This window comes from Hydra vulgaris, chromosome 12 (assembly GCF_038396675.1).
Source record: "Hydra vulgaris chromosome 12, alternate assembly HydraT2T_AEP".
In the NCBI taxonomy this organism is placed as follows: domain Eukaryota; kingdom Metazoa; phylum Cnidaria; class Hydrozoa; order Anthoathecata; family Hydridae; genus Hydra; species Hydra vulgaris.
Genome location: NC_088931.1, coordinates 81,690,966 through 81,704,914, shown reverse-complemented (window position 1 = coordinate 81,704,914; position 13,949 = coordinate 81,690,966). Strand labels below are relative to the sequence as shown.

Below are 13,949 nucleotides of genomic sequence, written 5' to 3'. Positions count from 1 at the left end.
GGTTTATATACTTCATCCCAATCTACTACTGATAGTGTGTTTTTAAATTTTTGAAGAGAAACTTTATTAATTTTTCTTTTATAAATATTGGTTATAGAATTGTTATTTATTCTTGTATCTTGATTTATTGAAAAGTAAATTGGGAAGTGGTGCGAAATATCAGTTTTAACTATACCTGTTTTTAAAGACGAATCTAAAAATACGTTTGTAAGGATGTTATCTATAGCTGAAATTGAATTTGGGGTTATTCGAGTAGGTTTGTTGATAATCGGAAAGATGCAATATTGAAACATGTTGTCAAAAAAAAATTTAGTGGTCGCATTCTTTTTGCATTTTAAACAATCTATATTTAAATCACCTATGCAGAATAGTTTTTTTTGTTCTCTATCAATATTAAGAAAGATATCTTCCGATTAGTTTAAAAAAGTTTTTATATCACCTTCAGGTGGTAAATAGCATGTAGATACTAAAATATTTTTAATTTTGGTGTTGGTGATTTCTATTGTAAGGACCTCTTAAGCGGAATCAGAAATCGAAAGTTCTTTTCTTACTTTAATCGCTTGATCATTTTGAATATAAGTTGAAATCTCTCTCCCCTTCCCCTTTTTTTTGTCTGCTTTCCTTTCAGAAGATAATAATTTATAGTTTGGAATTTGAAATTTTTTTGATTTACGAGAGCACCAAGTTTATGTCAGGCAAATCATACTGAATGAATAATTGCAATCGATTAAGAAATGTTTTAGTTTATCAAAATTTTTATTTATACTTCTTATATTTATGTATATTGCCATAAAATTATTTTTAAAAGTTTTGAGTTTGGTTTTAAAATTTTTGGTGTTAAAATAAGGCGAATCAAAATTATTTATTTGAAAGATTTGTGTATCTACGTCACAAAAGTCGTTGATAATTTGCATTTCATTCCAACATTTTAAATGCGTTGTAAAACAACAGCTACTAGACCTTAACATTAATGAAACAATCTCTTATTTTTAAAATTTTTTCTTATTTTTAAAATTTTTCCTTTTTCATTTTAAATCTTTACTTTTTCTTGAAATTCTATTATATTACTTACTTGGTTATTTAATGATGTTTATTGTAATAAAATAAAAAATAAAAAAAATTATATGTATTATAAATATTTTATTATATTTGTATTTGGTTTATATTTTTGTTATATTTTGTCAACGACAAAAATGGGGCAAGATGATAAGACTATTTGTCTTCTACTGCTCCAGTCATATATTTCACGGTAAAGTGTTTTACAAACTTATATTAATAATGACGAATATATAAAGAAAATATAAAATATAAAATATTATTCGTCTGCCATAAAGATGTTTATTTAACAACATAGGGGAAAGGGGGGTAATTAGTACCGCGGTGCAATTCGTGTCAGCGTCATTGTTCTTTTTCTGATTCGTTGAAATTGGCGGAAACACGATAAAATCAAGCCAGCAGATGAAATATGTATACTGACCAAAAAATGGCGGAATCGAACGTTAAAGAAAGGAGGTAAGTCTGTTTCCCTTTTTTACACTATTTGATGTAATAATTACACTGTCCTACTAGTCGTACCTTGCAGGCGTGGATATAAGTAACTTATTTATATTTTTTTATGGTGTTAGCCCATCCATTCTTCTTCATTAATAAATACGTTTTTTTCCGATTCACTTTGCCCATTAAAACACTGAAGTAGAAAACTATTTTTAGTCATAGTCGGGTAAATCGTACCTGTGATGGTGGGGTAAATCGTACCTGTCGTACTAATTACCCCAACCTCTAAAGATAACAAAGGGCAGCGTTGGTACTGCTTCATGTATGATGAGGACATTGAGGAGGATATGATCCAGTGTTTAATTTGTGGAGCATGGCTACATGTTGCATGCTCATCATCTGAGTCTCAAAATGGGTCACATGATAGTTATATATGTGAATTATGTCAATAAATATATTTTACAAGTGTAAAATGAACCAGTTATTGTTTTATTTATTACTTATTATTAGTGCTGAGCTTTTTTTTCTTCATACCCTTTGGTATTTATTAGCCTCACTAGTGGTACTATTTGAACCTTCTTGTGGGTAATTAGTACCACCTTGTTTATTTTTAGTTCTTATTAGTGTGCTCTTTATTTTAATATTTACATCTTGAAATCATGATTGTTTGTTTTAGTTTCATCAATGCTTGTTTCTATCTAAAAATAAACTTTTTCCTACATTTAGTTTTATTTTTATTAATTTTTATCCTAGGGGGAACTATTTAGCCCTCTTTCCCCTACTTAATGGACTTCAAGGAGAAACATAAATTATATTTAATTAAAAATTAAATACATTCTAATTTAAATAAAATATATCAAACTACACTATGTTTAATTTAAATTGAAAAATTGACGAGAAAACGTTTTTTTAAATATCATAACCATGGCTGTGGGGTCGTAGTCGTGGAGTCGGAGTCTTGACATTTTTTACGAAATCGGAGTCGTAGTCGCTAAACAAAATCGCAACTCCGACTCGGAGTCGCAATTTTGTTTAGCGACAACGACTCCGACTCCATTACAACTACTATATTTGGCAAAAAAAAAAAAAAAAAAATTATTGCGTTATGTTTTTTGAAGAATTTTTTTAAAAATTTTGCTTTGGAGTCGGAGTTGGAGTCGGAGTCGGTACTTTACGACGCCACACTCCTTATCATAACTGTTGTGGTCATTAAAATATAATGTCTTGGTTCGCAAAAATGTTCGAATTTTACCGGTTTGCAGTTTGCGGTTCGCAATTTGCATTTTACCGAGTACCGCGTTATTGCTTATTCATTCGCCGCGCTATTATCTAATTCATTTTCAACATTTATTTCCAAATGACGTTCTTAAATCTTTTGATTTTTAGTGGCCTTACAATCATTTTTTTAAATCCATTTTAATTTACTTAAAGGTCGTTCACCTTTTGCAAAGGTACTGGTTTGCGTTAAAAATTCGAATTAAAATTTCCTAGATTGGAAAATAAGATATAGACCCTCTGAGTATATATGGTTAAGAAAACCTAAAGTGTTTTCAGAAGTAAAAAATGATGAGTACTTTAAACTATTAAGGTGGTTGCCCAAGAACATTTTTTTTGGCCTTGTGAATTTAAACAACCAAATTTTGGTCTATATGCATGGCCTTAACTAAAAATATATTTTAAGGACGCTAGTTTTTTGTTTTTTTTGCCTTGATTACTCTAATTTATCATTAAAGTAAGACAAAAATATGCAAAATTTTTAAAAGTGATATCTACAGATAGTAACATAGTAACAACAGCAAAATTTCAAGGTAAATTTCAGCATAGCTTCAAAGTAAAATACATTTATCACACCAATTTTTTGATTAACTCGTTTAGTCAAAAATTATGCCTCTATTAGTAAAAAGTGTGTTTAAGACATAGCACTATTTGTTTAAATGTTAAAAAATGAAAAGTTATACAACTCAAAAAAGAAATAGTCTATGATGTATGGATTATATATAAGAAATGATTTATTCCTGAAAATTTCAACTTATTTCATCCATTCATTTTTGAGTTATCATGTTTTAAAATCTTAAAAATCAGTTGAAATCATGAACGAAAGAAAATCAAGTTTTTATTTAAAGTAATAGAAAAACTTCTTTAAGATATGTTAAAAACCACCAACAACATAAGATTCGCATTTTTCATTCTCATCTTTTTTTATAGCCTATTTTTTTTATAGTCTATTGTGATTCCTCGTAATTTTTTTATTTGCTTTTTAATGACTGGGTTGTATCGCTTTCTAATTCTCGCAACACGTTGACGATCTCTTGCAATAGATTATTATATTTATATAGAACATATTATTTACCACTATAAGAAAATGAAAAAAAGAAAGTTATCTAAACTGAATATATATAATCCATATATCAAAATCAAATATTACCAAATCAAAAGTGGAATATTAAAAACTGATATCAGCAATCATTTTCCAAATTACTCTTTATTCCTGAATCTAAAAATTTATTCGCAACATTTCTAAGACAAATAAACAACCAATCTATTATAAAATTTAGAGAACTATTAACAGAAATTGATTGGAATCTTTTAACTGAGTGCAATAATGCTAATGATGCGTACAACTTCTTTTTACGGTTGTTTTCTAAACAATACGAAAGATCCTTTCCAAAAATTAAAAAAACAACAAATTCCAAAAACTTTAATAATCCGTGGATGACAAATGGTCTTAGAAAATCACCGAGAAAAAAACAAAGGTTGTATGAAAACTTTTTAAAAAATGAAACTTATAACAATTTTTTATAAACCCAGGAAAAAAATCAGCAGCAGATATAACTCCTGGAAATAAAACATTCTAATCCTATTTAAAAAAAACACACTATGTAATGGATAAGTCAGCACTGTCTCTAAATGAACTTCAAGCATCCTTTAATGCGCTTAAAATAAATAAAAGTACCGGGTTTGATGATATTAATGTTAATGTTCTGAAAGTTGTTTTTGATGTTATTAAATTACTTCTTTTGTTTATTTTCAATCTTTCAATAACAACATTTTTCCTTGTCAATTAAAAATAGCAAGAGTAGTCCCTGTATACAAAAATGGCGATGATTCTATACCATCTAACTACAGACCTATATCTATCCTTTCTTGTTTTTCAAAGTTGCTTGAGCGTATTATGTATAACAGACTGTATAGTTATCTTGAAAAACATAATATCTTATACAGCAAACAGTTTGGTTTCCGAAAAGAGCATTCAACACATCATGCAGTAACTAATTTATCCAGCCAAATTCTGGATGGGTTTGCTAAAAAAAGTTATACTCTCGGCTTGTTCATCGACTTGTCAAAAGCCTTTGACATTGTTGATCATAAAATTCTCTTGTACAAACTAGAAACATATGGAGTAATAAACAGCAACTTTAAATTGTTGCAAAGTTACCTAAAAATAGAAAAAAAGGAGTATCTTATGATTCAACGTGTATAAAGTTAGAAACAATAAGCGCGAAGTTCCTCAAGGCTCTATTCTTGGACCCTTACTATTTCTGGTTTACGTAAATGATATTAAACCTATCTTCAAGCATGCTTAACTTTGTTCTTTTTGCTGATGACACTAATCTTTTTTATACCCATTCCAATATAAAAACAATTTTCTTTACAGTAAGTCATGAGCTGGAAAACCTTAATGACTTGTTTAAATCAAACAAACTCTCTTTGAATATCAGTAAAACTAAGTACATTTCATTTCATCATCAATCTAAATCCGATGACTTGCCTTTGCAACTTCCTCAGCTAATAATATATAACAATATAGTAAACAAGAGTTTCATCACTTAAAATTTTAGGAATAATATTTGATGAGCATCTTAATTGGAAAAATCATATTACGCTAATTGAAAACAAAATTTCTAAAACTATAGGCATTATGCATAAAACAAAACACCAACTAAGTAAAAAACGTTCAATAGATTCATATTACTCTTTTATCCATAGCTACATAAGCTATTGTAATATTACTTGCGCAAGTACTTGCCGTTAAGCGTTAAAAATATATATTTATATTAAGCAAAAACAAACCAGTAGAATTTTATATGTGCATAAATACGCCTACTCCAAGCCGTTACTCCGGGAAATAAAAGCTCTTGACGTCTATGAGTTAAACGTGTTCCAAAACTTGTTATTCATGTTTAAATATCGAAATGACATGCTTCCAAAATCCTTTATTAACCGATTTCTAAAAATTAATCATAAATACTTAACGAGGTGCTTTATCCATAATTTTAATTTACCAAAGTCAACTCTTAAAACATCTGATTACTCAATTTCATATAGAGGGTCTCGTCTGTGGAACATAGTTTTTAATGAAAATATGAAAAGTAAAACTTCAATAAATTGTTTTAAAAATATAGTTAAAAAGTATTTGTTTGAATTAACAGACACAAACATATTTTTGTATTTTTGAATGGAAAAAAAAAATCTTGTAATAAATCTTATTGTATGTATTTATTTAATTTTTGCAATTTGTCGTATTCTTGTTGTAATTATGTTTTAACTTGTTTTATATAATGAGTATTTGTAAATTTATATGAGAACTTTGTAAAAAATATTTTACGCTTACTATAGGGGCTTGGTGACAAGACTTCTGTCTTCTACTTGCTCCTGTCGTTATTAACTTCTTTTTTTTTTATTTAAATTTTATTGATAAAATTTGTACAACAAGATCGTTGTAAAATGTTTATAAATGCCGAAATAAATATTTCTAATCTAATTTTAAAAAGGATAAAATCCTGCCAAAGAAACACTTGAATTAAAAAAAAATTTTTGAATAAAAAAAAATTTCTTTCTTGGGCAACCACCTTTAGATACACAATATGTTCCATAAAGTTGTCTTCTATTTCAAGCTTTAATTTTTACCGGTTTTTGATCTTTTAACCAGATGAATGAGAATCTTTTCAAAACAGTTTTTACAATCCCAATTTTAAATTGAATTTGTTGAAAAGAATGACAAAGCTCGATGTTAAAGTTATTCACTTTAAGCTTATGTTTGGAGAACTCATGGAAAAAAACTACATATCCAGGTTCATTGCGATTCTGTTCTCATTATTTGCTTATGATGATAACATAACTTGCAAAAAATTGAAGGTTAAGCAACGGCTTTAGAGCAGCAGTAATTTCCCATGGTCGTTTTGCAATTAGTTTTATAGCGGCAATCTGGGCTAAACGTCTGGTGTCCGAAAGCTTGTAAAGCTTTCGGATGAACAAGATTTTTCATCTAGCGGACTGGACATCTAGCTGAATACCTAAAGTTTTTCAATTTTTATGTAGTTATTACAATAATCAATGAATTTTATACATAAAAAGTTTATTTTTAATGAAGGAAAGCAACACCAGGCTTTCATTTGCTGACCAATGACATTACTGCAGCCGAAGTAGCATTAAAAAAATATTTTCAAGAGTTTATTGTAGGTACATCAATTACATTATGCGTTAATTTATTTCAACAGTTTACAACACGGTTTTTAAACAAGTGCTGACTTTCTGGGTAAGCTTTGATTAGTTGGGGTTTTAGACAGATCATTTTTAATTAACTATATGCTGAGTTAGATGAGAAAACGTAAACGCTTAAACCAACCCTCATTACAATTACATTTTCAAATTAATGCTTAAAAAGCTCTTCTTAAGAGCGTGATTTGGAGGACATTTATACATTTAACCCCATGTGAAGCACACATATTTAATCAATTGTCTCTAAATTCTTGCAAACTCTTGGTTTTTTCTTGGTTGAAAAGACATTTACTTTCATTGATGAAAATATTGTTCTCAAATTATATAAAGTGTTAGTAAAACCACACCATGAATATGGAGTGTCTATTTAAGCTCCTTGTTTAAAAACTGATAATACCTTGATTGAATCTGTTCAACGCAACGCAACTAAGTAGGCTTACAGCTCAAGACATCTTCAATACTGCGAAAGGCTAAAAAGGCTTTATCTATCATTACTTGAGTATCGGTGTCTTTATCGCGATTTAATCTAAATCTTTAAATTACTACATTATTTTGAAATCGTTAATGATATAAGATAAAATGCCCAGTGTTCGCCATGCGACCTAGTCTTCGCCACTTGGTCACTAAAAAATGAGCTGAAACAAATTGCTGGAAAATGTTGAAATTGTATCTAAAAAAACTCTGATCATCTCTTTATAAATGACGAAAATTTGACGATTGTAGATCGTAGATCGCAATGATAAAGGTACAGGATCTATTGCAAAAAAACTGTGCCGAAAAATCGTTAATGCTTAATGACAAATTCCAGATAAGCTTTAGGATAATCATTCAAAAACATGTTATTTATAATTTATTTGGATTTTTTTTCTCTCAGACTGTTATTAGGATGCAGAAATATATTATAAACAAAGAATTAGTGGATGAATTTGAAAGGGTTGGCATGGGGTGGTGGTTTCGAACACTGAAAGTAAAATAACCCATAGCTGGTAATCGCCACCAAAAAAAAAATTCAAAAAAATTGAATTTTTTTTTCTTTTTTTAAAATATGAACACTTGCACACTTGTTAGTATGGGTATGGTTTCATTTTATTTAAAAATAACCGTGTAATAAAAATTGTTAAATATTTTTCAGTCTTCGCAAAACTCACTTTCTTGTAATCGCTTCTTTTGATAATTTATAATTTATGTTTATAAATCTTTTTATCTTTTTCAGAACATATATGAATAATTATATTTTAATTTAAATACTTTTTCCAGTTATATCATTAAATATGACGTAAGTTTTCAGCTTATAGAAACAGTTATTAGGTTTTCTAACCAGGAATTTATTTTTCACCTTTTCGTATACTGTTAAGGTATTTTTTGTATACTGTTATGGTATTTTTCGTATACTGTTAAGGTATTTTTTCGTATACTATTAAGGTAAATACTAGAATGTTCCATGATGTCAAGTGGTTTAGGGTAATTGTTTTTAATCAATAATTATTGTTAATATGTAATTATTGTCACGGTTGAATGTGAATTGTCAATGTGTTTATAGAATTTATAATAATAATCATGTTAATCCTAATCCCCCTAACTATACCCACGTCATGCAGTGTAACATTATGTAACATCTAAAGCCTCTGCTAAAACTATTATTTAAAACATTTATAAAGAATTTAAAAAAGTTGTGACGACTTTGTATTGAATTGTCTGAGATTTGACGTGTTTAAAACAAGCAAACGAAGAAACTGGTTTGATTTTGCGTTAGAACGAAACAAGCGATTGGAGACACAAACCAGCATATCTAGAAATCCAAGTTCTCCCAAGAGCCAACCCTCTACTAGTGGAATTAATTACCGTTATTTTTATTCTGATAATTCAACAACAAAAACGATATCTCCTTTGCCTTATGGTAGCTTTCAAACAAAAGAGGTCCAGTATTAGTCCTGTCATGATCAACCAAAGTTGGTTTCCATCGCCCAAAAAAGCTATAGGTCATCGCCCAAAAAAGCTATAGTCATGGGCATTATTTAATTTTATTTGAATATTGATCTTATGTTATTTGGAACTTAGTGATATGTATAATCATAAAAATATATTTTCTTTATCGTACAATTATAAACTGTTCTTAGCTGAAGCTTGCACTGTTGCGCAAGAGCATTAATCAGCATCTGTTGTGACGTCAGATCAAGTTGTATCTATTCTGGCGGAAGTAATAGAGAAAAAAAAGACCAAGAGCAAGCAAAAGTTGAAAGAATGAACAAACGCTTGGCAACTTAGTTGGCGAGGAAGTCAAAATCCCCAGTAAAAAAAAGTTGTGTATACTAAGCCAGGGATGTCCAACCTTTTTACAGTAAGGGCCATTAATTCGTTTCAAAATCAACTTGAGGGCCACAAACATAAAATACCCAAAATAAAAATCATTAAATTTGAAGTTTTTATTTAAATTTGAATAAACAGTTACACTCATAGTTAAGGTTCAAAGTGAAGTTATACAAAAGTTCGATCAATGTGAAACTTGACACTGTTTTTTTTTGCATAAATAATCTATGTCTGCTTTTTTATTTGATGATGCAATTCGAAGGGTATTAGTAAGGTGTTCATCTGTCAATCTATTTCTCTGTTCTGTTTTTACATGCTTCATTTTTGAGAATAACTTCAATGCTCATGTATTTTTTATAAAATTCTAACAATTCTACATCTTTGTAGGCTTCTTTAAGATCTTTATTGTTTTGCAATTCTATTAATTCCATTTGAAATTCATTTCTAACTGTCTCAGCTTTGATGGAAAATGGATGCGCAAATAAGTCTAACTCATTTTTTACCTTTTTAAAATCACAGAATCTTGTGTCAAATTCATCAATTAATTTTAAAATAAGAGTACAATATCTTTCAGAGTAAATTATATTAATATTTCTTTCTGATAATGCCTTGAAATGGACAAGTACTTTAGAACTTAATTGTTGTTTCAGAAGTTTTAATTTTAAAACAAATGTTTCTACATTTTCGAACAATTTACTAATAAGTTGATCTTTACCCTGCAACTTAAGATTTAATTCCATTAACATCTGAGTCATGTCAATCAAAAATGCCAAATCATTCAGACATTCAATATTTTCAAGCAAGCTTGTGTCTTTCCCTTTAATTTTAAGAAACAGCACTATTTCAGGTAATAGTATCCAAAATCTTTTCAGAGTAGCAGCTCGACTAAGCCATCTAACCTGGCTAAAATAAATTACATCTTCAGCCTCACTACCACAACCTTCAAGTAATTGTTTGAACTGTCTGTGATTAAGGCCACGACTTCTTATAAAGTTAACAGTATGAATAACAATTTCCATAACATTCTTCATCTCCAATACTTTTGCACATAACTGCTCTTGGTGTATAATGCAGTGATATGAAATAATTTCACGATTAATGGATTTCTTAAGTAATTCAATAAGTCCAATATTTTTTCCTGTTAGTGCACTTGCTCCATCTGTAGTGACACCACAGAGTTTCTTTTCTGGTAATTCAAATTTCACCAATGTTTTTTTCACTTCAGAGAGAATATCTTCTCCTTTTGTTGTGTCCTTCATATGATTAATATCTAACAGTTCTTCAATTACTTCAAAGTTACTAGTTATACCTCTAATAAAAATGGCTAGCTGAGCAGTATCACCTCTGTCTGTTGATTCATCCAGTGCCAGACTATAGGCTTCACATTTATTTAATTTTTCTATTAATGATAATTCAATATTTTCTGATAGATCTTCAACTCTTCTAGCAATAGTCTGGTGTGAGAGGCTAAGATCTTCAACAGTAGGTGTTTTTTTAGGACATATCTCTTTACAAAATATTTTTAAACAATTTTATAATAAATCTCCAGTACAAAAAAGGTTTACCACTTTTTGCAATAGCTTCAGCCAATAAAAAACTTATTTTGGTAGCACTGTAAGAGCTAATCACTTTAGTTTTCATCACTGATTGTTGTGCAAGAAAAGTTTCCTTCAACAATTCAATCTTATCAATTCGAAATTGGCCTTTAAATTTGTCATAACTTACAGCATGTTTTGTAGTGTAGTGCCTGTTCACATTATAACTTTTACACACGGCAATTTTCTCCAAACAAATTAGACATATAATAGAATTACTTTGTTCATGTACAAAATAGTCAGTTGTCCAAGAAGGATTAAATACACGACCCCCATGACCGCTTTCAGTATCACATCTACGTCTTTTAGCTGAAGCCATCTTTATTAAATATATAAAAATAATGTTTTTTCTTTAGCGCACGTTTTATTATTTCAAATGCGGATTTATATAGTGAAAGTATAATCGAAATTGAATGTATAATTCGAATTATAAATATATAAATAATATGCTGTTGCTGTAGAACTTATTTTATTATTGTTATTTAAAATTTTTATTAAAATAAAAATTCAAAATTAATGGACTGTGATATGCGGGCCATGCTATAGGCTGACGAGAGCCACCTTCTGGCTCGCGGGCCACGCGTTGGACAACCCTGTACTAAGCCAATGCAAACAAAAGAAGAAAGTCTAAAACAACATCTTATTTAGGTAAGAACAATTTAAAAACTACTCTTTGGTCCAGCTGTTGTTTTATTGAACTTATAAAAAGTAGATAAAAACGTTTCCACATTTTATGTTTTAACGTCATTTTCTTTCTGAAAATAATTCTTTATCAACAAAAAAAAAAAAAAACTTGATTAAAAAAATTGCGGCGAACACTAGCAACAGTTAAAATTCCTTGGTGGCAAACATGTTTCTTGCTAGCGGTCGCCATTTGGCTGTTTCGGAAGCTATTCATGATATTCATATGAGCGCCGAACGTCCGCAAAATTTTATATCCGCCATGATGGATGGCAAAAAGATGTAAACAAATGTAAAAATGGTAAAAAGCTGTTGCGCACTATACTGTGAAAACAGAAAATTAAAGGTAGCACAATTCCTTTTCATAGGTTTCCGAAATTAGAAGAGCGAAGGAGGTTATGGATTTCTTTCTTAAATAAAAAGATTTTGCCGATTTTGGAGTTTGCTTACATTTGCGGTGAACATTTTATTACTGGTAAGTCAAGTCTTCTTGCGCAGATTTATTAAATGTTAAATACATAAACACATGAGCACTTATAAATTTACATGCATATATATGTATATACAACAATATATATATATATATATATATATATATATATATATATATATATATATATATATATATATATATATATATATATATATATATATATATATATATATATATATATATATGTATATATATATATGTTTATTTTTTAGGAAGCAAAAAATGATGATAAAATCATGCTGACTTTGTTCCTTCCATTAAAAAAGTTAACAGAAACAATAACGGTATACCTATTGAATTTAATGACATGTCATGTCATTCATCAAGGAAAATATATTCAGAAAGATCAAATCGTTTAAAGAAGAGGAATGCTGAAAAAGTGCTTATTGAAGAAAGTAGTATTAACAGCTGTTTGCAAGAAGAAATTGTTGAAGAATTCGAAACTGTCAAAATTATAAGGGAGTTAAGAGAAGAAAACGAGAAGTTTAAAAATTCAATTAAAAAACTAAAAGAAGACAGTAAAGCAGAAATTGAACTTCTTCAAAAGAAAAATATGAAATCTAAATGTATTATACAAAACTAAAAATATAAATATTGCACTGGTCAAGAAAAACAAAAAATTGAAAAATCAAATGAAAATACTTTTAAACTAATAAAAGACAAAAAGAAAGTTTAATTTTATACGGGTCTTCCTGATATACTTGTTTTTAAACATGTCTTTAACTTAATTGAAAACTATGTGCCAGCTAATAATGCTTCAACTATGACAAAGTTGCAAGAATTTTGTATTGTTTTAATGAAACTGCGTCTAAATTTGCTTGAACAAGATATAGCGTACAGATTTGGGATAAGTCAACTAACCGTATCACGAATCTTTAAAAAATTGTTTCTTGTAATGGCACGCAGACTATTCTTTTTCATAAAATGGCCAGAGAGAGATATATTAAGGAGAACAATGCCAACTTGTTTTCGAGATTTTTTTCCGAAATGTATTGTAATTATTGACTGCTTTGAGACTTTTATTGAAAAACCAAAAGATCTGAGTGCTAGAACTCAAACTTTTTCTAAATATAAACACCATAATACTGTTAAAGTTTTAACTTGCATTACTCCACAAGGCTCAATATTATTTGTTTCAAAAGCTTGGGGTGGAAGAGTATCTGACGTTTATATTACAGAAAATTCTGGATTATTAAATAATTTACGTATTGGTGATCAGGTGTTAGCAGACAGAGGTTTTACCATTCATATTCTGTTGGTTTATATTGTTTTACCATTCATATTCTGTTGGTTTATATTGTGCAAAATTAAAACTTCCTGCTTTTACACGAGGAAAGTCTCAGTTATCTCAAATAGAAGTTGATTGGACACGAGAGATTGCCCGTGTACGAATACACTTTGAACGTTTAATTTGGCTTTTAAGAAATAAATACACAATTTTGCAAGGCATTATTTTTAATAAACTAATCAGTTGAACAAATGATGGAATATGTAAACTAAATGATATTTTAACTGTTTGCTCTGCTTTATGTAACCTTTGTTGTGGAGTCTCTATTGATTGACTTTTATTTTAGTATATAAAAATACATAAATGTAGTGTTATGTTTATTTATTCATTTAAAACTTTTTTTTTTAATTCTGGTTTTCTTGTGGCAACAATATGGGCAAAATCATTTACCAATTGGTTTGTTTGTGAGTTCAAGACAATTAAGATGATAGGTTTTTATAACGCAAGTTAAATCGAAACATTTAATTATAATACTCTCTTTGATTTCACCGCAAGTACATATTGTTTCAAAATTGCTACTTTGTTTTAATGCCCCAATATTTACAAGTAATATAATTTCTAGAATACTATTTAGCAAAGAGTTCAGGCAATA

At 28.9% G+C, this 13,949-nt stretch overlaps 2 protein-coding genes across 2 annotated transcripts; one reads left to right on the top strand and one right to left on the bottom strand.

Annotated features, from left to right (window-relative positions):
- Nucleotides 1–9,590: 9,590 nt before the first annotated feature.
- Nucleotides 9,591–11,214, bottom strand: LOC136088400 (general transcription factor II-I repeat domain-containing protein 2A-like). The gene is made up of 2 exons (XM_065812107.1): nt 10,866–11,214; nt 9,591–10,807 (listed from the first exon to the last, which is right to left on the bottom strand). The coding sequence occupies exons 1-2, from the start codon at nt 11,212–11,214 to the stop codon at nt 9,591–9,593; spliced, it is 1,566 nt and encodes a 521-aa protein (XP_065668179.1).
- A 1,618-nt stretch (nt 11,215–12,832) lies between these two features.
- On the top strand, nt 12,833–13,432 carry LOC136088399 (uncharacterized). The gene has a single exon (XM_065812106.1). The coding sequence runs from the start codon at nt 12,833–12,835 to the stop codon at nt 13,430–13,432; it is 600 nt and encodes a 199-aa protein (XP_065668178.1).
- The last annotated feature ends 517 nt before the right edge of the window (nt 13,433–13,949 follow it).